Here is a 23,760-nt window from a genome sequence, read left to right on the forward strand (position 1 = left end):
ATCAGAGAAAGAATCAGAACAGCTCAAAGTAGACAGAAAAGTTATGCAGACGTTCGCAGAAAGCAGTTAGAGTTTCAAGAGGGTAATTGGGTATTGCTGAAAGTGTCTCCAATGAAAGGAGTGGTTCGTTTTGGAAAGAAAGGTAAATTGGCTCCACGGTACATTGGACCCTTTGAGGTGTTGCAGAGGATCGGAAATGTGTCGTATAAGCTGGATTTACCTGCTTCTATGGAGAGAATTCACCCGGTATTTCATGTTTCTATGCTCCGACAGTTTGTATCAGATCCGAATCAGGTTCTGAGTGAGCCTGAGGTGGAGATTCAGACGGATCTCACCTATATAGAGCAGCCAGTGCGGATTCTGGACACGCAGATCAGACAGCTAAGGAACAAGGAGATTCCGATGGTGAAAGTTCTATGGAACCACCATAATCTAGAAGAGTGCACCTGGGAGACGCGAGAGTCTATGCTCCAGCAGTATCCATCTTTATTTTGAGGTTAATTTTCTCCATTTCATGTGTAATGGTGTGTTTTAGGAACCTTCGAGGACGAATGTTCTTAAGGGGGGGAGAATGTAATACCCGGCTAGAGTCCGGCACCGGAATTCTTGTCGTCCGGTGGACTCCGGGATGTCGGAATCCTCTAGAGGGTAGGAGATATGAGTTTCTCATGAATGTTGTGTGGTTTATTGTGTTACAGGTAAATGGAACCACGTTTTGAGTTTGAAATGAACCAAGGCAGAGGAGCCAAGTTCGGCCGCCGAAGATAAGTTCGGCCGCCGAAAGTGCCCAATATTCGGCTTCCGAATTCAGGTTCGGCCCCCGAATGTTGCATGGTTTTGCATGCGATTCGGCAGCCGAAGCTGAGTTGCTTAGCCAGCAGTTTGGTATCCCTTAGTCAGCTTTTTGGATAGGTGTTATCACCAGATCATGTCCAGAAGTTGGTCACATCTCCCATGCTTTATCTGCATGCTTTGAGCTGCTCAGGCTAAGGGTTTCACAGGTGTGGAAAGTTTTGAAGGGAAAACAAACTTAGTTTTGAATGTTTCAAAAAGCTAAGTGTTTGAGAGAGTTTGAGAGTTGGAGAAGAGTTGGTCCGTTTTTCCTTAGTTCAGAGTGTTCAGGTTCTTGTTACAGGAGGTACGTAATGCTCTTGAACCTGTTTATGTGTTTTCTGAAGGTTTTATGGAAGTAAGGGAAAGAGATGCATGTTTAAGTGAGAAGTAGTGGTTTTGATGAGGTATGCATGTATACATGTTTCTGTGTTATGTGTGATTTGTTGTTTGGGGTTATTAGATAGTTTTGGACCCCTGTGATCATATACGTGAGTATATGTGTGTTGAGGAGTTGGAGTATATATGGGTTGAGTGGTTGAAGGGAAGGAGAAGATGGTTTGCCGTTGAAGCTGAGTTCTGGATGAACTCAGGTTCGGCAGCCGAAGGTTCATTCGGCCGCCGAACCTCTTGCATGGTGGCTTGGCTGCCACAGCCTGTTTTGCATGTTCGGCTCTGTTTGGGGGATTCGGCCGCCGAAGGTGCCGCCGAAGGTGCTTGAGTTTCGTCTCTGGAGAGGACATTCGGCCGCCGAACCTGCCGCCGAAAGTGTCCTGTCCAGCTTTCTTTTGCATGCTTTGCATGGATAGTTGAGTGAGTTTAAGGGGATTCTTGGGGAAGTTTAAGAGAGTTAGTTCTACGTTTGTTTGGTCCCTCATTTGAGTCCATCTGTATAGGTACAGACCAGAGGAACCAGAGAGAGCAGCAGTGAGTACTGCTCCAGAGGTTCAGAGCCTGCAGCGTCAGTCAGTCCAGATAGCCAGAGGTGAGTGGAACTAAACTTATGACTTTTAATTGAACCACAAACTGCTTTTAGCATATCTCATGCATCATGTTTATGCCATAGGTTGATTGCATTAGTATTCACGAATATGTTGCATTGCATCGTTATTTGGTGATGTGAGTGAATGCTGAATGATCCAATAGTCTCAGACAGGAAGTCCAGGAGCCTTTGACTACGCCCTGGCAGGTAGCGAAGTCCAGGAGCCTTTGACTACGCCCTGGCAGGTATAGCAAAGTCCAGGAGCCTTTGACTACGCCCTGGCAATGGTAAGTATAGAGGTGTTATATACACATATACATATATGACAGGAAGACCAGGTGCTCGATTCTACGCCCTGGCACAGAGTTACTGGGACTATATGGTGACAGGTTTACTCTTGATGTGGCTTGTCTGTGATATGGTGCATTCCATGAGATCATATTTTACTGAGATGTTTTACTGTTCTACTCACTGGGCTATAGAGCTCATCCCACTCCCTTAACCCCAGTTTTGCAGGTTCAGTGTACAGTGTACAGGGACAGTCCAGCAGAGTACAGGAAAAGTAAAGAGATCTGTAATAGCTTAGAGTGGACATGTAATATTAAAGAGATGTAATAGTTGTTGCTTGACCAGTGATGTATGTTTTATACATGATCTGTATATGTATATATGTTTTCCTGTATGTGAAAACCAGGCTTAACAGGTATGAGTTAACCCATCTAGAGCAAGCTCTAGTCAGGGATACAGAGTACAGAGTACATGAGTACAGAGTACAGAGATAGTGCATGCACAGGTTAAGCCTTGGTGCAGAAAAGAGTTTTATTTTCACAGAAAATGTATGATCATGTATGAGGTTTACAGGTACACAGAGAGTATAGCAGGCTTGCTACGGGTTCTGGCGGCCTTAAGCCGACCTGAATCCTAGCGCCGGTGACGGTCCATTTTGGGGTCGTTACAACTCCGGTATCGGAATTCCTGCCGTCCGGTGGAATCTCGGATGTCGGAAACTTCTAGAAGGGTGAAAGCATGTTTTTATGAAATGTTTTCATGTTTTTAATGTTTTTAAGTACAAAATTAAATGAGTTTTGCATGAGTAACCTTTTGAGGAAAACCCAGGTTCGGCCGCCGAAAGTCAAGTTCGGCCGCCGAACATGCATGCGTTTTGGAGGCACGTTAGGCCCCCGAAAGCATGAGTGAGGGGAGTGCAGGTTCGGCCGCCGAACATTGCATGGATGCGGATGCACATTCGGCCCCCGAACGTGGCCTGGCCAGCCACTATAAAAGGGTCCCTTTGGTCCGCACGGGCGAGCTTTTTCTCCCCCATTGTCGGCCAAGGTGAGTCTCCACCGCTCCTCCCTCAATCTTGAGTGTTTTCTTTAGATCTTTCATGGTTTTCACGGGTTTTAACTTCTATTTTGAAGATTTTCAAAGTTTTGAGCACGTTTTGAGCTTGGAGACCCAAGGAGCTAAATCTCTCCCAACTCCAAGTTAGATCGCCTCTACTCTCGATCTTCAAGAGGTAAGAGTCGATTACTGAGTTACATTATGTTTTAAACAAGTTTTATGCAAGATTTATGGGTAGAAATGCATGTTAGGGTATATGTTGAACTTATGGGTCTTTGATGCTTTGATGAGCAATGTGGCATGTTTGATGTGTGTTTGAAGTGTTGTAGATGGGGCATATGCATGTTTGAGGCCCCTAGGAACTTGTATGCATGCTTTGGTTGAAAAATATGCATGTTTGGATGGTTTGGAGGCGAAATGTGCAAAGGGAGCCAAGTTTCTGCCTTTTGGCAGAAACCAGGTTCGGCAGCCGAAGGTACTTTCAGCCGCCGAACATGGCTGGGGAGGCAGGCCTTTCGGCTGCCGAAGTTGCCCCCGAAAAGAGACTTTCGTCTCTGTCTGGCACTTTCGGCCGCCGAAGGTGCCGCCGAACCTACCTGAGTTTCGTCTCTGTCTGGGACTTTCGGCCGCCGAAGGTGCCGCCGAAAGTGCCCTGTTCAGCCATTTCATGCATATTTTCATGTAATGTTTTCATGATATTTTAGGGGGGTTTTGGGGGATATATTAGAATTATGTTTAAGTATGTTTGGTCCCTCAGTGGAGTCCACCTGTGTAGGTTCGGACCCGAGGAACCAAGGACCCCAGCAGTGAGCCAGCTGCTACAGAGTATTGTCAGAGCTAGCCAGAGGTGAGTAGAATAAACTCTTAAGATTTTAAATTAATGAAATATTAATTTTGAGCATGTTCATGCATCACGATTGCCATGAAATATTTTTAGGATGTTGCATTAGAATTCACGAATATGTTGCATTGCATATTATGTTGTTGATGTGGGTAAATGCTGGATGATCCACTAGTCCTAGATATGGAAGTCCAGGGAGCCTTTGACTACGCCCTTGGCACTAGAAAATGGAAGACCAGGGAGCCTTTGACTACGCCCTTGGCACTATGGGACACTAAGACCAAGTGCCTGATAAGGCCTTGGGGCAGTGTAAGTAATGCTATGTTTAATGGAAGACCAGTGAGCCTCTGACTACGCCGCTGGCATCAGGTATGACGATGGGACTAGTTGGTGACAGGTTTACCTTTGATGTGATATGTTTGTGATGTGTTGCATTTCATGAAAGCATGAAATAAAATATAATGTTTTTCACTATTCTGCTCACTGGGCTTTATAGCTCACCCCTTTCCCCTAACCCCCAGGTGTGCAGGTACGGGATAGATAGAGAAGGCGAGTAGAGTAAAGTCAAATGTATGTAATAGTTAGATTGTGGACATGATGATTGTATCATGATGTAATGTAATAGACCATAGTAGGTTATGTAATGAGATATATTGAGGTTATAGTTGTGCTTGACCCTATAGATGTTGTTATCCCTTTTGACACATGATCTTAACGTTTAATTGATGTTTATGTAAACCAACTCACCATGTGTTGTATAGCCCTTTGAGGCTTTGATGAGATCCCACTGAGGGACTATGTTTATGTATATGTTATGGCATGCACAGGTTGAGTTTGGTTCATGTATGAGATGGAAAATTGTACAGGTTTATGATAGTATGTATGATGTTGATCATGTATGGGATTTACAGGTTTACAGGTTATGTCAGGCTTGCTACGGGTCCCGGCGGCCTTACGCCGATCTGGATCCTAGCGCCGGTAGCGGACCGGATTTCCGGGGCGTTACATTGGGGGTGGCTGGATGTGCTTGTGAGGCTTGGGTTCTGCCCTTTGGAAGAGCCCAGGTTCTGCCGCCGAAGCCAGTTCGACCGCCGAACCTACCTGGAGGCAGCTTTAGGCCGCCTAAACTCGCCCCCGAAAGTTTGGACTTTCGGCTCTGGAGGAGAGATTCGGCCGCCGAACCCTGCCCCCGAAAGTGCCTGACTTTCGGCTCTGGAGGGACCTTCGGCCGCCGAACCTGCCGCCGAAAGTCTCCTGTCCAGCCTTCCTTTTCTTGTTTTGCATGCATGTTCTATGATGTTTTAAGGGGTTTTTGGGGAGATGTTTAGAGTTATGCTGGAGTATGTTTGGTCCCTCATTTGAGTCCACCTGTGTAGGATCGAACCTGAGGAACCGAGGTGATTAGCAGTGAGATAGATGCTTCACAGTTAGTCCAGAGTCAGCCAGAGGTGAGTGGAACTAACTTAATCCTTTATTTCAAGAAAGCAAATGTTTTAAGCATGTTCATGCATCATGATATGTAATAGGTTGTTGGCATTAGAATTCACGAATATGACGCATTGCATTATTCATTGTGGGTGTGGATGGACAACATGATGACCCATTAGCCCTCTAGATTTTATGCTATGTAACAGAAGTCCTGAGGAGCCCCACCGAGGGCCGGGCACAGAGCTTATGTATGTAACAGAAGTCCTGAGGAGCTCCACCGAGGGCCGGGCACAGAGTAGAGGGATTTTTGGGTCAGTCCATCCGTGATGTGATTTACTTGTGATGTGACGCATTTCATGATGGCATGTGTTTATTTAAATGTTTTTATAGTTCTGCTCACTGGGCTGTTGTAGCTCACCCCTCTCCCCTAACCCCCAGGTTTGCAGGAGCACAGGTAGCTATGGGAAAGTCAACAGGATTATGGTATAGTCTACGTAATAGTCTAGTTGTGGACATGAAGTGTAAGAACGATGTAATGTAATGTAAAGAAATGTATTGAGGATTAGTATTGTGCTTGGCCCTAATGTTTATGGTTAATCCCTTTTTGTACATGATCTATATGAAATGTTTTAATGATAAGAAATATTGAACCAAACTTGATGTATGATATGTTGACCCACTAGAGCATTTGATGAGGGCTCTAGTATGGGGTTTTATGTTTACAGTATGGTGCATGCACAGGTTAAGCTTGGGATATGTGAAAGTTTAAAGTTTTTATAAAAATGTATGATCATGTATGGAATTTTATCAGGTGTACAGCATGTATAGTAGGCTTACTACGGGTCCCGGCGACCTTAAGTCGATCTGGATCCTAGCGCCAGTAGCGGTCCGGTTTCTGGGTCGTTACATGGCAATTGAAAGTTGCTTGCTTAATTGGGGAATTAAGAGAGTCTTTACTGTAACTGTTGATAATGCCAATTCAAATTATGTTGCAATTTCCTATTTGAAAAAGAAAATCAATGCTTGGGGGTTTAGCATTTTAAATTGCAAATATCTTCATATGAGATGCATTGCCCACATAATCAACTTAGTTATTGTTGATGGAATGAAGGATGGTCTTACTCCAATTAAAAAGGTTAAAGATGTAGTTAGGTATATTAGGCAATCTCCTGCAAGGTTGCAAAGGTTTAAGGCATGTTGTGAGATGGAAGGGATTCAAAGTAAGAGTTCTTTATGCTTAGATGTGTCCACTAGGTGGAATTCTACTTATCTGATGTTAAGTTTTGCACTGAAGTTTGAAAATGCATTTGACAAATATGCAACTGTAGATCCATACTTTAAAATTGATCTTCAATCATGTGAGGGTAATGGTGTGCCAGATAGTCTAGAATGGGAATATATTGGAAAAATTGTTGAATTTTTGGGACATTTTTATAAACATAATTTGAGAATTTCTGGATCTAGATATGTTACTTCTAATATATTTTTTGATGAGATTAGTTCTGTTGACTGTTTGTTGCAAGAGTGGAAATCAAGTACTGACTTAGAATTGTCATGTATGGGAGAGAAGATGAAGCTTAAATTTAATAAATATTTGGGGGATCCTGATAAGATGAATAAAATTATTTACATTGCAGTGGTGGTTGACCCTCGATATAAGTTAGAATTTATGCATTTTGCTCTTTCAAATGTGTATAGAAAAGAAAAAGGTAAAGATTTGGCAAAGAAGGTTAAATTGTTTGTATATGAATTATTTGATGACTACGAGATAATTTTTCAATCTGAAAATGCAAATGAACACATTGGAAATGTAAGTGAGAGCATCGAAGAAGGAACAAAAAAGAAACCTAGAATGAGATTGGGACATCAATTCATGCAACATAAAATAGAGATTGGTGAAGCGAAGAGCAAGTCTGACTTAGATTCTTATCTGAATGAGGACATTTTAGTTTTGGATAAGAAAGAAGATTTTGACATATTAAAATGGTGGAAAATGAATGCTAATAGGTTTCCTATTGATAGAGCATAATTTAGTCCAATTTATATTAATATTATTGATGAATATTTACATGATTTCTGCTTAATTTAGTGCTTTTAATATTATTTTGCAGAAAATGATGTAAAAGGACAATTTGGAGAAAATCCCCCTAAAACTACCTTATTTGGAGCAAAAGAGAGCAAGCCTACCAAGTTGGATTCAAGTCAAGCTAAATGAGGAAAATATTTTGAAATTTAAATCTTCAAGCAACTTGGCACTTGGGCAGCCCTTTGGAAGCACTTGGTCAGCCTCATGAAGGTGTATGGGCTGCTAAGGACACTTGATCCACTTCACCATGGACCCGCACATTCACGCGCACATGGCTAGCACTTCACCATTCACGCGCACGTGGACCGCAAATGGGAGCTAGGGCACGCACTCCTCTCATCCTATTTAAGGACTCTTAAGTGGCCGACCAGTGAGAGAAATCAATAACTCGGCAATTTCCGCAAGTTCGGCGCAAGGCAGAAGTGAAGAATTCAATCTCTTCGGTTCTTCCTTCTTTCTTTTTCCTTTTAATTTCTGTTGTAATTCAGCCATGAATGGCTGAATTCTTTTAATCTAGTTGAATATTGATTTAAGCTTTAGTTGTTTAATGGGTTGTGAGACTTGATCAAATATTGTTTAACTTTTGGGAGTTCAATATTCATGCAATTTCATACTTAATTTTCATATTACTTTGTTATTGAGATCTACGTTGATTTTTGATTGCAAAATAATTATTTGTTAGTTTGAATGATTTAAGTCCGTAATTTCTTAGATTAATCTTACATAATAACACTTGGCATAAAAACCAAGGAAGTTGCATGATCTAGCATCATCTCCATACGTTTGGGTAGCTAGGATTGGATCTCTCTATTTCTTAATGCAATTAACAGTTGTTTGTTGCCTGAGGCCCAAGGACGTTCCTTGGCAACTTGTTGATTAGTAATTTATTAGAGGACGTTCCCTAATTAATTTGATAATAAGGAGAGATAATGGTAGTGAGAGGCTTCCTCCATCTCCATAACTAATCTATTGAATCAACCCAAAAGAACAAAGTGTCTGTGATCAATCCTAACAACTAAAGTGGATCCAATACTTCAACTAGAACTTTCTCATTATTGGTTACTCTTTATTTAATTATTTGCTTTCCATTATTGTTCTCATTATTAGTTTACTACAATCAATCTCAAACCCCCCTGTTATTTTGTTGACAATTTTTAATCCCAATTTCAGTTTATCTCGTTTTATCCTGCTTTCAGTTTTTTATCTCATTTTTAGTTTATTATCGTTTTAGTTTATTTTCTTGGTCATAAAAAGAGAAATAGGTGAGTTCTCAATTCTCTGTGGATTTGATCCTTTCACCACTATCTGCAGTTGTAAATTGTTGATAACCAGAAAGGTTATTTTTGACCGGCTTCGACAACCACGAGTCACCTATCTTATCACACATGGTGAAAGATATATTAGCGGTTCCTATATCCACAGTTGCAGAAGCTTTGCCTGAATCTGCAAGAACATGCGACAATGGGCTTTATCGAGCAATTGATTCTTGTAATACCCGGCTAGACTCCGGTATCGGAATTCCTACCGTCCGGTGGAATTTCGGATGTCGGGAACCTCTAGAAGGGTAAAAACATGTTTTATAAAATGTTTTCATGAATTTTAATGGTTTTAAGTATGAAATTGAATGAGTTTTGCATGAAAAAGTCTTTGGAGGAAAACCCAGGTTCGGCCGCCGAAAGTCAAGTTCGGCCGCCGAAAGTCAAGTTCGGCCGCCGAACATGCATGCGTTTTGGAGGCACGTTAGGCCCCCGAAAGCATGAGTGAGGGAAGTCCAGGTTCGGCCGCCGAACCTCATGTTCGGCCGCCGAACATTTGCATGGATGCGGAGGCACATTCGGCCCCCGAACGTGGTCTGGCCAGCCACTATAAAAGGGTCCCTTAGCCGAAAACGGGCGAGCTTTTTCCCCATTTTCGGCCAAGGTGAGCTTTCCGCCGTCCCTCACCCATTTTTCAATGTTTTTCCTCTAAATCTTTCAATATTTTCACTTGTTTTCACTTGGTTTTGAAGTTTTGAGCATTTAAACCAAGTTTTGGAGCTTTGGGAACTCAGGAGCTCATTTTCTTGGATCTCCAAGTTTAGGTCGTCTCCCTCTCGATCTTCAAGAGGTAAGAGCCGATCTTAAGCTCCTTATGTGTTTTAAGTAAGTGTTATGCAAGATCTATGGGTAGAAATGCATGTTAGGGCATATGTTGAGTTATGGATATATATTGATGTTTTGAGCAATGTGTGTTATTTGAGTATGTTTGAAGTGTTGTAGATGGGGTATATGCATGTTTGAGGCCCCTAGGAACTTGTATGCATGACTTGGTTGGAGTATATGCTTGGTTTGTGGTTTTGGGAGGCAGGAGGTTCAAGTGAACCAAGTTTCTGCCCGTTTGGCAGAAACCAGGTTCGGCAGCCGAAGGGAGTTTCGGCCGCCGAACCCCTCTTGTGGAGGCAGCTTTCGGCTGCCGAAGGTGCCCCCGAAAAGAGACTTTCGTCTCTGTCTGGGACTTTCGGCCGCCGAAGGTGCCGCCGAACCTGCCTGAGTTTCGTCTCTGTCCAGGACTTTCGGCCGCCGAAGGTGCCGCCGAAAGTGTCCTGTTCAGCCACTTCATGCATATCTCTATGTGATATTTTCAGGATGTTTTAGGGGGTTTTTGGGGAATACTTTAGAGTTATGTTCAAGTATGTTTGGTCCCTCATTTGAGTCCACCTGTGTAGGTTCGGACCCGAGGAACCGAGGACCCCAGCAGTGAGTTCAGCTGCTTCGGTATTGTCAGAGTCAGCCAGAGGTGAGTGGAACTAAACTCAATCTTTTAAATTAAATGTTTTATCATGTTTCATGCATCATGATTATGCAATAGGATGATTGCATTAGTTTTCACGAATATGCCGCATTGCATAAATTGTTGTTGATGAGGGTGAATGTCGGATGACCCAATTAGTCCAAGACAGGAAGACCAGGCCCCATGCTACAGGCCTGGCACAGAGTAAGAAAGACCAGGCCCCAGTCTACAGGCCTGGCACAGAGTAAGGAAAGACCAGGATCCCATCCTATGGTCTAGCACGATTGTGGGACTTGAAGACCAGGAGCCAGAGGAGGCCCTGGAAAAATGGTAAGTAATGTATGTCCTGACAGGAAAGACCAGGACCCCATTCTACAGGCCTGGCACAGAGTTAACTTGGACTAATTGGTGACGAGTTCACCCAACCCTTATGTGAATTGTTTGTGTTATGATGCATTTCATAGAGCATAGTGTTAATGTGTTTTACTAGCTCTACTCACTGGGCTTTTAGCTCACCCCTCTCCCTTTACCCCAGGCTTGCAGGTACAGTATAGAGCGGGAGTCCGGATAGAGTAAAGAAGTCATGTTATGTAATAGCTAGTAATGGACATGATCAAATTGTAATGTAAAAGTACAGTATAGTTATGTAATGAGTTTTATGGATGTTAGTGTGTGCTTGACCATAGAATGTTGTATCCCTTTTTATACATGATCTTAGAGATTTTGATGATGTTTATGTAAACCAGCTCAACACAGGTTATGTTACCCTTTGAGGGCACAGATGAGATCCCACAGAGGGATCAAAGTTATGTTCATATTTATGCAGGTTGAGTTTGGTTGATGTTTATGAAAAGAAAAGTTTTAATTTTTATGCACGTTGTTGATCATGAATGGGATTATACAGGTTCACAGGTTTTATGTCAGGCTTGCTACAGGTCCCGGCGGCCTTAAGTCGACCCGGATCCTAGCGCCGGTAGCGGTCCGATTTTCGGGTCGTTACAGAATGGTATCAAAGCCAGGTTCATATGGTCGGACCTAGAGTGTCGGGCTCATGGATGTTATAGAAGGTCAAGCACAATAGGAAAAGATCATGTCCACTAGGATAGGATGTGGAGTCCTGTCTTACATGATGATGTGAAATGCCATGATTTTATGCATGTGCATTAATGATATGCTATGATATGTGATGCGGGTTCATGTGTGCCCACATGAACCATATGATGCTAATGTTTGTGTTATGTGTACTGTTTTTCAGAAAACAGGATGAGAGGAACTCGTCGATCAGCAAGATTGACAGGAGTACCACCTGAGGATGAGGGCATGAGCGCCCGTCCTCCAGCATTGCCTAGGGCAATGTCTAGCAGGTCCAACAGGGACAGAGTAGCAAGAGACCCTAGAAGGTCTCTGGATCTGGGTAGGAGCAGATCAGTTAGAGGAACAGTTCAGGGAGGAGCGTCAGAGGATATGGGGGATGATATGGACGTGGAACAGAGGAGGGATGGCAGTTTGGGAGTCAGTATGTCAGAAGAAGGAATGAGAGAGTCCTAAGGAGGCACTCAGGCCTCGGGATTTGTACAGCCACCTCACTACTCACATTTCTCACAACATCCCGGGTATTCGATGGGAGGTACATCGGATTACCCTAGCTTCACCCCTTATCCCACATAGATGCCATACCCACCATACTACCCACCATACTCTCAGTACCCAATGTATCCACCTCCACCCTACTATCCAAGTCCAGCAAACCCTACCTCAGAAAATGTTGCACCACCTCCGCCACCTACAGAACCAGCAGCCCCATTTGCTCAGCCCTCTAGACCTAGCTCAGCCAGTGGGAGCAAGGTTAAGATGACAGACTATATGAAGCTGGGTGCTCCCCAGTTTGAGACCGGTGATGATCCGTTCGTGTACTTGGAGCGGGTCAAGGCAATTACAGATGAGATAGGGGCTGATAACAGTAGAGCCATTCAGATGGCCGGGTTCACGCTTAAGTGCAAGAAGGCACGGGAGTGGTACAAGAATTATGTGAACCCGAGAGTGGACAGCATGACTTGGGAAGAGTTTGCAAACGAGTTTGCAGGATGGGCTTTCCCTGATAGTTCAAGGGAATTAAAGATGATAGAATTCGAGCAGTTGAGGCAGACTGATGACATGAGTGTAGACGAATATACTGACAGGTTTATGGAGTTGCTGCCATTTGCTGGGCAGGACCTTAGCACAGACCAGAAGAAGTCGAGGAGGTATATCATGAAGCTCCATCCCAGGTATTCCTCCTTGGTACAGTCAGTAGATAGGGAGAGTTTTCACGCCATAGTAGACATGGCTAGGAGAATGGAGGCTAGTGCCATCATTCAGGGGACAGTTAAGCAAACAGTGGCACAAGCTTCTGGTTCAAAAACTCCGGGTGGGGGAAGGGTAGATCCCTCTACCTTGAGTGCGGCAACTTCAGGCAGTAAGAGATGGAGTAAACCCAAGGGTAAGAAGAATAAGTTCTGGAACAAGGTTAAGTCTAGTCTGGGATTTGGGAGTGACTCAAGCTCTGGTGCAGATAATGCAGTTTGTGCGAGGTGTGGTAGACCACACAAGGGAGTATGTCGGTTTGGGGCAAACGTCTGTTTCAGATGTGGTCAGGAGGGGCATATAGCTAGAGATTGTCCAAGAGCGGCCCCGATGGCTCAGTCCCAACAGACAGCTTCAGGCAGTGTAGCGCAGCCAGCAGCTCCAGCCATGACTCAGGCCAGTGGCAGAGGCAGAGGGAGAGGAGCAGCCTCTTCTTCAGCAGGTTTCAGAGGTGAAGGTCCATCAGCTCCAGCACGGATCTTCACAATGACTCAGCAGGAGGCAGATGCATCTAACACCGTGGTGGCAGGTAACTTAATTATTGGTTGTTCAGATGTATATGCCTTGATGGACCCTGGTGCATCTCATTCTTTTATCGCTCCGAGAGCCGTGGGGAGGTTAGGTCTGATGACTTCTGGGTTAGAGTGTCCTCTCTGGGTCAGTGGACCCAAGTGTGATCCATCTGTGGCAGAGTCAGTCTGCCAGTGTAGTCCTGTGTTTGTTGAGGGGAGATGCATGTCCGCCGACCTAGTGGTTCTAGATTTGACAGATTTCGACGTCATTCTAGGGATGGACTGGCTATCTACCCATGGTGCTACCTTGGACTGCAGGGACAAGGTAGTCAGGTTCAGAGGACAGGATGGGTCTGAGGTTGTCTTTAGAGGAGACAGGAGGGGTACACCTAGAGGTCTGATATCAGCTCTTCAGGCTCGTAGGTTGCTCAGGAGGGGATGTCAGGGGTATTTGGCTCATGTGAGAGAGCTTAGTAGTCAGGTTAGAGAGCCCGCCTCGGTGCCAGTGGTTAGAGAGTTCTTAGATGTGTTCCCAGACGAACTGCCAGGTTTACCACCTGCTAGGGAGATAGAGTTCGAGATAGAATTGATGCCTGGAACCCGGCCGATCTCTATCCCTCCCTACAGGATGGCGCCAGCAGAATTGAAAGAGTTGAAGGAGCAGTTGCAAGAGCTAGTAGACAAGGGCTTCATCCGACCGAGTACCTCACCCTGGGGTGCTCCAGTTTTGTTTGTGAGAAAGAAGGATGGATCCCTTAGACTTTGTATCGACTACAGACAGTTGAACAAAGTCACTACTAAGAACAAGTACCCATTGCCAAGGATCGACGATCTATTCGACCAGCTAGCAGGAGCAGGTTGTTTCTCCAAAATAGATCTGAGATCGGGGTACCATCAGTTGAGGATCAGGGAAGAGGACGTACCTAAGACAGCTTTCAGGACCAGATATGGGCATTTTGAGTTCCTTGTAATGCCGTTCGGGTTAACTAACGCCCCTGCAGCATTCATGGACCTCATGAACAGAGTGTTTAGCTAGTACCTGGATCACTTCGTTATTGTCTTCATAGATGATATCTTGGTGTATTCCAGGAATGCAGAGGAGCATGCCCATCATCTGAGGTTGGTTCTACAGACCCTGAGGGAACATGGCTTGTATGCCAAGTTCTCCAAGTGCGAGTTCTGGCTAAGGAGCATTTCATTCTTGGGGCATGTAGTGTCAGAGAATGGAATAGAGGTAGACCCCAAGAAGACAGAGACTGTGGCTAACTGGCCTAGACCCACTTCAGTGACAGAGATCAGGAGTTTCTTGGGTTTGGCAGGTTACTACAGGAGGTTCGTTCAGGACTTCTCAAAGATAGCAGCTCCTCTAACCAGACTAACCAGGAAGAATCAAAAGTTTCTGTGGACCGACCAGTGCGAAGAGAGTTTTGAAGAGCTTAAGAAGAGGTTGACTTCAGCACCAGTTTTAGCTCTGCCATCTAGTGGAGAGGACTTTACAGTCTTTTGTGATGCGTCCCGTGTGGGACTGGGTTGTGTGCTTATGCAGAATGAGAAGGTGATTGCTTATGCTTCTAGGCAGCTAAAGAAGCATGAGTTGAATTACCCCACACATGACCTTGAGATGGCAGCAGTAATCTTTGCACTCAAGATGTGGAGGCATTACCTCTATGGGGTTAAATGTGAGATCTTTACAGATCATAAGAGCCTGCAGTACATCCTGAGTCAAAGAGATTTGAACTTGAGACAGAGGAGATGGGTAGAGTTGCTGAGTGACTATGATTGCAAGATTCAGTATCATCCGGGTAAGGCGAATGTCGTGGCAGACGCCCTAAGCCGGAAGTCACTAGGCAGTCTATCCCACATCACGGCAGAAAGGAGACCGGTGGTGAAGGAGTTTTACAAGCTCATTGAGGAAGGTCTACAGTTGGAGTTGTCTGGTACAGGTGCCTTGGTTGCTCAGATGAAAGTGACACCCGTGTTTCTGGAGCAGGTGGCTCAGAAACAGCATGAGGACCCAGAGTTAGTGAAGATTGCCAGGACTGTTCAGTCAGGCAAGGACAGTGAGTTCAGATTTGACAATAAGGGGATCCTCCGCTATGGGAGTCGATTGTGTGTACCAGATGACATAGGGCTAAAAGGAGATATTATGAGAGAGGCTCATAATGCAAGATACAGCATTCACCCCGGAGCCACCAAGATGTATCAAGATCTGAAGAAAGTTTACTGGTGGCCAGCTATGAAGAAAGAAGTGGCACAGTTTGTGTCAGCCTGCGAAGTATGTCAGAGGGTGAAGCTGGAACATCAGAAGCCGGCTGGAATGCTTAACCCGCTACCTATTCCAGAATGGAAATGGGAGAATATAGCTATGGACTTCGTAGTGGGGTTACCGGCGACGTCCAACAGATTGGACTCCATATGGGTGATTGTGGACAGACTCACCAAATCTGCTCACTTCATCCCTGTCAGGAGTGGCTATTCTGTGGACAAGTTGGCGCAGGTGTACGTTGATGAGATAGTCAGACTGCATGGGGTTCCTGTTTCTATAGTGTCAGATAGAGGGCCCCAGTTCACCTCCAGGTTTTGGCGGAGTCTGCAGAATGCCATGGGTACTAGATTGGATTTTAGCACTGCCTTCCATCCACAGACAGACGGACAGTCAGAGAGGACCATCCAAACCATAGAAGATATGCTCAGAATGTGTGTGCTGGACTTTGGCGGTTCTTGGAGGCAGCATCTACCTTTGGTGGAGTTTGCCTACAACAATAGCCATCATGCTAGCATCGGGATGGCTCCATATGAAGCTTTATATGGAAGGAAGTGCAGGTCACCTGTTTGCTGGGAGGAAGTTGGAGAAAAGGCCTTGGCAGGGCCTGAACTAGTAGAGATCACCAGCAGGGTGGTACCCTTAATCAGAGAAAGAATCAAGACAGCTGCAAGCAGACAGAAGAGTTATGCAGACATCCGCAGAAGACTAGTAGAGTTTCAGGAGGGGGATCTGGTATTGCTTAAGGTGTCTCCAATGAAAGGAGTGGTTCGGTTCGGGAAGAAGGGTAAGCTGGCTCCGCGGTACATCGGACCCTTCGAAGTCTTGCAAAAGATTGGGAATGTATCGTACAAGCTGGACTTACCTGCTTCTATGGCGAGAATCCATCCGGTTTTCCACGTTTCTATGTTGAGAAAGTTCGTGTCAGATCCGGGCAAGGTTCTTGGTGAGCCTGATGTGGAGATCCAGGAGGATCTCACCTATGTTGAGCAGCCAGTACGGATCTTAGACACCCAGATCAGAAAGCTAAGGAACAAGGAAATCCCGATGGTGAAAGTCCTTTGGAACCACCACAATATTGAGGAGTGTACCTGGGAGACACGGGAGTCCATGCTCCAACAGTATCCCCATCTCTTTTAGAGGTTAGTATCTATGTGTTCTATGTATTTCATGTATGTATGCTATGTTGTTTGCTGTACATGTACTAGTTGAGGAACATTCGGGGACGAATGTTCTTAAGGGGGGGAGAATGTAATACCCGGCTAGACTCCGGTATCGGAATTCCTACCGTCCGGTGGAATTTCGGATGTCGGGAACCTCTAGAAGGGTAAAAACATGTTTTATAAAATGTTTTCATGAATTTTAATGGTTTTAAGTATGAAATTGAATGAGTTTTGCATGAAAAAGTCTTTGGAGGAAAACCCAGGTTCGGCCGCCGAAAGTCAAGTTCGGCCGCCGAACATGCATGCGTTTTGGAGGCACGTTAGGCCCCCGAAAGCATGAGTGAGGGAAGTCCAGGTTCGGCCGCCGAACCTCATGTTCGGCCGCCGAACATTTGCATGGATGCGGAGGCACATTCGGCCCCCGAACGTGGTCTGGCCAGCCACTATAAAAGGGTCCCTTAGCCGAAAACGGGCGAGCTTTTTCCCCATTTTCGGCCAAGGTGAGCTTTCCGCCGTCCCTCACCCATTTTTCAATGTTTTTCCTCTAAATCTTTCAATATTTTCACTTGTTTTCACTTGGTTTTGAAGTTTTGAGCATTTAAACCAAGTTTTGGAGCTTTGGGAACTCAGGAGCTCATTTTCTTGGATCTCCAAGTTTAGGTCGTCTCCCTCTCGATCTTCAAGAGGTAAGAGCCGATCTTAAGCTCCTTATGTGTTTTAAGTAAGTGTTATGCAAGATCTATGGGTAGAAATGCATGTTAGGGCATATGTTGAGTTATGGATATATATTGATGTTTTGAGCAATGTGTGTTATTTGAGTATGTTTGAAGTGTTGTAGATGGGGTATATGCATGTTTGAGGCCCCTAGGAACTTGTATGCATGACTTGGTTGGAGTATATGCTTGGTTTGTGGTTTTGGGAGGCAGGAGGTTCAAGTGAACCAAGTTTCTGCCCGTTTGGCAGAAACCAGGTTCGGCAGCCGAAGGGAGTTTCGGCCGCCGAACCCCTCTTGTGGAGGCAGCTTTCGGCTGCCGAAGGTGCCCCCGAAAAGAGACTTTCGTCTCTGTCTGGGACTTTCGGCCGCCGAAGGTGCCGCCGAACCTGCCTGAGTTTCGTCTCTGTCCAGGACTTTCGGCCGCCGAAGGTGCCGCCGAAAGTGTCCTGTTCAGCCACTTCATGCATATCTCTATGTGATATTTTCAGGATGTTTTAGGGGGTTTTTGGGGAATACTTTAGAGTTATGTTCAAGTATGTTTGGTCCCTCATTTGAGTCCACCTGTGTAGGTTCGGACCCGAGGAACCGATGACCCCAGCAGTGAGTTCAGCTGCTTCGGTATTGTCAGAGTCAGCCAGAGGTGAGTGGAACTAAACTCAATCTTTTAAATTAAATGTTTTATCATGTTTCATGCATCATGATTATGCAATAGGATGATTGCATTAGTTTTCACGAATATGCCGCATTGCATAAATTGTTGTTGATGAGGGTGAATGTCGGATGACCCAATTAGTCCAAGACAGGAAGACCAGGCCCCATGCTACAGGCCTGGCACAGAGTAAGAAAGACCAGGCCCCAGTCTACAGGCCTGGCACAGAGTAAGGAAAGACCAGGATCCCATCCTATGGTCTAGCACGATTGTGGGACTTGAAGACCAGGAGCCAGAGGAGGCCCTGGAAAAATGGTAAGTAATGTATGTCCTGACAGGAAAGACCAGGACCCCATTCTACAGGCCTGGCACAGAGTTAACTTGGACTAATTGGTGACGAGTTCACCCAACCCTTATGTGAATTGTTTGTGTTATGATGCATTTCATAGAGCATAGTGTTAATGTGTTTTACTAGCTCTACTCACTGGGCTTTTAGCTCACCCCTCTCCCTTTACCCCAGGCTTGCAGGTACAGTATAGAGCGGGAGTCTGGATAGAGTAAAGAAGTCATGTTATGTAATAGCTAGTAATGGACATGATCAAATTGTAATGTAAAAGTACAGTATAGTTATGTAATGAGTTTTATGGATGTTAGTGTGTGCTTGACCATAGAATGTTGTATCCCTTTTTATACATGATCTTAGAGATTTTGATGATGTTTATGTAAACCAGCTCAACACAGGTTATGTTACCCTTTGAGGGCACAGATGAGATCCCACAGAGGGATCAAAGTTATGTTCATATTTATGCAGGTTGAGTTTGGTTGATGTTTATGAAAAGAAAAGTTTTAATTTTTATGCACGTTGTTGATCATGAATGGGATTATACAGGTTCACAGGTTTTATGTCAGGCTTGCTACGGGTCCCGGCGGCCTTAAGTCGACCCGGATCCTAGCGCCGGTAGCGGTCCGATTTTTGGGTCGTTACAATTCTTATCTTAAGGTAATTCATCCTTCTTTTATTCTCCAACACTGGTTTTTCTTTATAAATTCTTATTTGAATCACAATTCAACAGGCTCATCCATCACTGACTGAGCATGAAAGAAAGTGTCTATGTCGTGTGATGAACTGTCAAAAACTCTCCATTGATGCCTGTATGCATGTTGCTCAAAACGAGAGGCTGCCACTTATAGTTGTGGTGCAAGTTCTCTTCTCTGAACAGGTGAAAATAAGCAATGCAATAGCCAATGGCTCCATGAAAGAAGCTGGTGAAGCTCAGTACCAACTCATTGATTAAGTATATTAGGTTAGAAGTTGTTGATTAATTTGGATTTTATGATTAATTGATTGAATTTTATGATTAATTAAATATATTAGGTTTAAATCAATTCTTATTAGGCCCAAATTATAATATAATTCAATAAAATTAGAAAAAAAAGCTCAAAAATTGATTTCGAACCGAATTGAACCGAACCAGTTTGATTCGGTTTGATTCGGTTTTCTGTCTTATTTGGTTCAGTTCGGTTTACATTTTGAAATAATTTGGTTAAATCGGTTTTGGGCGGTTCGATTCGGTACCGAACCGAACCGACCGATGCACACCCCTATCTATAACTAATTTATTGAATCAATCAAAAGAACCTAATTGTCAATGATCAATCCCAACAACTGAAGTGGATCCAATTCTTCAACTAGAGCTTTCTCATTATTATTTTCCCTTTATTTTTATTATTCGCTTTACTTTTATTACTTTTAGTTTTAGATCAATTGAATCAATCTCAAACCCCCCCTTTTACTTTTATTGTCAGTTTACTTTTCTTTTAGTTTATTTGCTTTCAGTGCATTCTCTTGGTCTTGATAAGGAAGGTAGGTAAGTTTTCAATTCCCTGTGGACTCGATCCTTTCACCACTATCTACAGTTGTAAGATTGTTGATAACCAGAAAGATTATTTTTTAATTATACAATAACAGTTAATTATATTTTTCCTAACCAATTAAAGAAAATATAATCTATATTATTAACTAAATTTATGGATTTTAAGTGTTACAAGTCTCTAAATTTTTATGAAATTAATTAGTTAGTTTTTATTTTAAAATCACTTAATTAAATTACATATATTTTATAAAATTCAATTCTTTAGTCTTTTTATTAAAAAAAAATTATTAGTTATCTGATGTGACTAAAACGAAATTGTCGTGATTAATCAATCTGTAAGAAAAAAAAAGTAGGGTGTTGGCGTTAACAACAGCTACTCCAACGCTAAAGTCAGTAAATTGAAATTGCTTATAATTCAAGAGTAATTGTGTTAGAAATGCGTACCTTAATCTCTGCGATTATTAGCTTTTATACTATAAGAAGATAAAATTAATTATCGCATCTCCTATAAATCCAATTGGTCTCGACTAATTAATAGGGGATCCCGTGATTATAAGCATAATGGAAATTTGTTGGATTGCGTTCTTTAACGGTAACTTCCCGTGGAGCCTCACCCCGTAGTTGAGAGGGTGAGTCTTGATGTAGAGCTGAAGTGTCTGGGTCTTCTTTTCCCTCGGGAGGACCGAGTATCTTCTGATCAGATTCTTACCACGTGGTCCTGTCTTCGAGTGCCAGCATATGTCATACATTTGGCGATTATTGTAATACCCGGCTCGAGTCCGGCCTCGGAATTCCTGTCGTCTGGTGGAATCTCGGGTGTCGGAACTCGCGAGACGGGTAAGACATATGAAAGCTGGATTTACCTGCATCGATGGAACGAGTTCACCCGGTATTTCATGTTTCTATGTTGAGAAAGTTTGTGTCAGATCCAGAGAAGGTTCTTAGTGAGCCTGAGGTGGAAATCTTAAGCGATCTCACCTATGTAGAGCAGCCAGTGCGGATCATTGACACCCATATTCGAAAGCTGAGAAACAAGGAGATACCAATGGTGAAAGTCCTGTGGAACCACCACAACCTAGAAGAGTGCACTTGGGAGACACGGGAGTCGATGCTCCAGCAATATCCATATCTGTTTTAAGGTTAGGTTTTCCCCTTTTCTGTGTATATGTGTTTTTCTGTGTTGTTGTTTGAGGAACATTCGGGGACGAATGTTCTTAAGGGGGGAAGAATGTAATACCCGGCTCGAGTCCGGCCTCGGAATTCCTGTCGTCTGGTGGAATCTTGGGTGTCGGAACTCGCGAGACGGGTAAGACATATGTTTTCATGTGTGTTTTAAGAGTTTTGAATGGTTTAAAGTGTGAAAGGAAATGAGTTTTGAATGAAAAGCAATAAGGGAAAATGCAAAGGTTCGGCCGCCGAAGGTCACTTTCGGCCGCCGAACATTGCATGGTTTCGGATTCACGTTCGGCTGCCGAAGGTGGTCTGGCCAGCCACCTATAAAAGGGCCAAAGGTCGGTGGAAGGAGGATATTTCTCCTCCACTTGTAGCCAGAGGTGAGTTCAAGCCTCTTCCAAGTTGACTTTCATGTTTTTCATGTTTTTCACTAAATCTTTCAAGGGTTTTAAGAGTTTTGGTGTGTTTTGAAGGTTTTGAGCAAAACTAGCAAGTTTGGAAGTTTGGAGCTTTGGAAGAGGTTTTCTTCATATCTCCACGTTAGGATCACTTGATCTCTTGTTTGGAAGAGGTAAGTCAAGATCCAGAACCTCTTGTACTGATTTTTGAAGGTTTTATGGGAGTTGTATGGATAGTATGCATGAAGAGGGTTTTGGTTGAGGTTTTGCATGATTTTGTGTTTCAGCATGTTTAAGTGTTGTTTGTATGTTTCTTGGGGTGATAAGTGAGTTTTAGACCCTTTTATGCATGTTTTATGGTATGTGCTAGTTGGGTGTAGTTGTTATGCATGTTGGCTAAGTTGGGGGGAAAGGTTTGCATGAAACAGAGTAGGGTTCTGCCCATCGGGCAAAACCAGGTTCGGCCGCCGAAGGAAGCTTCGGCCACCGAACCCCTTGTGGAGGCAGTTTCGGCTGCCAAAGCTTGCCCCCGAAACTTGGGACTTTCGTCTCTGGAGGCAAGGTTCGGCCGCCGAAAGTGCCGCCGAAGGTTGAGTTTCGTCTCTGGACGAGACTTTCGGCCGCCGAAGGTGCCGCCGAACATGCATGAGTTTCGTCTCTGGAGAGGGGTTTCGGCCGCCGAACCTGCCACCGAAAATGCCCTGTCCAGCTTTCTTTTGCATGTTTTATGTGTTTGTTTGGGGATCGTTTAGAGGGTTTTTGGGGAGTTTCTTAGAGATGTTCGTGAGTTAGTTTGGTCCCTCATTTGAGTCCACCTATGTAGGTACGGACCAGAGGAACCCCAGAGAGCAGCAGTGAGCACTGTTTCAGAACCTGCCGAGTCAGCCAGCGGTGAATGGAACTTTTCTTTTCAGAACTAAACTATTTTGAGCATATGTCATGCATCATAAGATTATAGTAGGATGTTTGCATTAGTTTCACGAAGTTGACGCATTGCATAATACAATGTGTATGAGGCTGTGGATAGACCAAGGCGACTCCAATAGCCCAAACTCTGTTATAAGACCTGGCCGGGCCAGGCAGCCATCTGTAGGTAAGACCTGACTAGATCAGGCAGCAGAGATAGTAAGACCTGGCTGGGCCAGGCAGGCAGAGTGGTAAGACCTGGCCGGGCCAGGCAGATTGAGGTTATAAGACCTGGCTAGGCCAGGCATCCTTTGAGTGGGATTGTTGGTGGTCATGTCTATCCCTGAGATGATGTGATGTAGTGCATTCCATGAGATCATGTTTTCCACTTATGGTTTATATAGTTCTGCTCATTGGGCTTGTATAGCTCATCCCTCTCCCCTAACCCCAGGTTTGCAGGTTCAGAGTCCAGAGGGAGTCCAGCAGGGTTTGCAAGAAGAAGAGTTATGTAATAGCTAGTGTGGACATGTATATGTAAAGAGATAATGTATAGTGTGTAGCTTTGTGCTTGACTTATCAGAGTTGTAATCCCTTGTTGTAGACACATGATCAGTTTATGTATGTTTTCTTTTATTGTTATGAATATGAGAAAACCAGGCTTAACACTATGAGTTGATAGATCAGAAAGAGTGCATGCACAGGTTAAGCCCTGGAGGAAAGAAAAGTTTTAAGGGTTTGATAGAAAATGTATGATCATGTATGGGATTTCACAGGTACACAGACAGTATAGCAGGCTTACTACGGGTCCCGGCGACCTTAAGTCGATCTGGATCCTAGTGTCGGTAGCAGTTCGGTTTCCGGGCTGTTACAATTATTGTGCTATATCAGAAGTCCCATGCTAGTATTCAACTCTTTAGATTTGAAGGTGACAGTTGTCTTCACAATCTGAGGCACGTGGCCTATTTAGATTAACCTTTTGTGCTCGCGTTGCTTTGTTTGCTCGTGCCTATATATGACAATTGCCCTATTTTATAATTTTTCATTTTTATTGAGGAATCTTTCCTTCTATTCTCTTCATCATTATTTTCACTAAGTGTTTATTTGCTCGATACTCGAGCATAACTCTTGTCAAATTATCATCAATAAGACTTAAATGGTCTCCTTAAAAGAATGTTAAGGGGTTAACACTTGACCATAATACTTGGTTACTAGTGGCCATAAATAACTTGAAAAATTTATTGAATGGTATTAACATCCGAACATGTGGCCTGGCAGTTACCTGCCTTGTGGCGCTTTTCGGTAGAAACTTGCCTCTGTCTTTTGGGACTAGCACCTAAAGACTTGCCTAGCAGTTACCCGCCTTGTGCACTCTTCGGCAGAAACTTGCCTTTGTCTTTTGGGACTAGTACCCGAAGACTTGCCTAGCAGTTACTTGTCTTGTGGTGCTTTTTAGCAGAAATTTGCGTTAGTCTTTTGGGACTAA

At 44.0% G+C, this 23,760-nt stretch overlaps 1 protein-coding gene across 1 annotated transcript; it reads left to right on the forward strand.

Moving 5' to 3' along the window:
• Window positions 1–6,333: 6,333 nt before the first annotated feature.
• Window positions 6,334–7,455, forward strand: LOC110608271 (zinc finger BED domain-containing protein RICESLEEPER 2-like). The gene has a single exon (XM_021747484.1). The coding sequence runs from the start codon at window positions 6,334–6,336 to the stop codon at window positions 7,453–7,455; it is 1,122 nt and encodes a 373-aa protein (XP_021603176.1).
• Window positions 7,456–23,760: the final 16,305 nt, after the last annotated feature.

This window comes from Manihot esculenta, chromosome 4 (assembly GCF_001659605.2).
Source record: "Manihot esculenta cultivar AM560-2 chromosome 4, M.esculenta_v8, whole genome shotgun sequence".
In the NCBI taxonomy this organism is placed as follows: domain Eukaryota; kingdom Viridiplantae; phylum Streptophyta; class Magnoliopsida; order Malpighiales; family Euphorbiaceae; genus Manihot; species Manihot esculenta.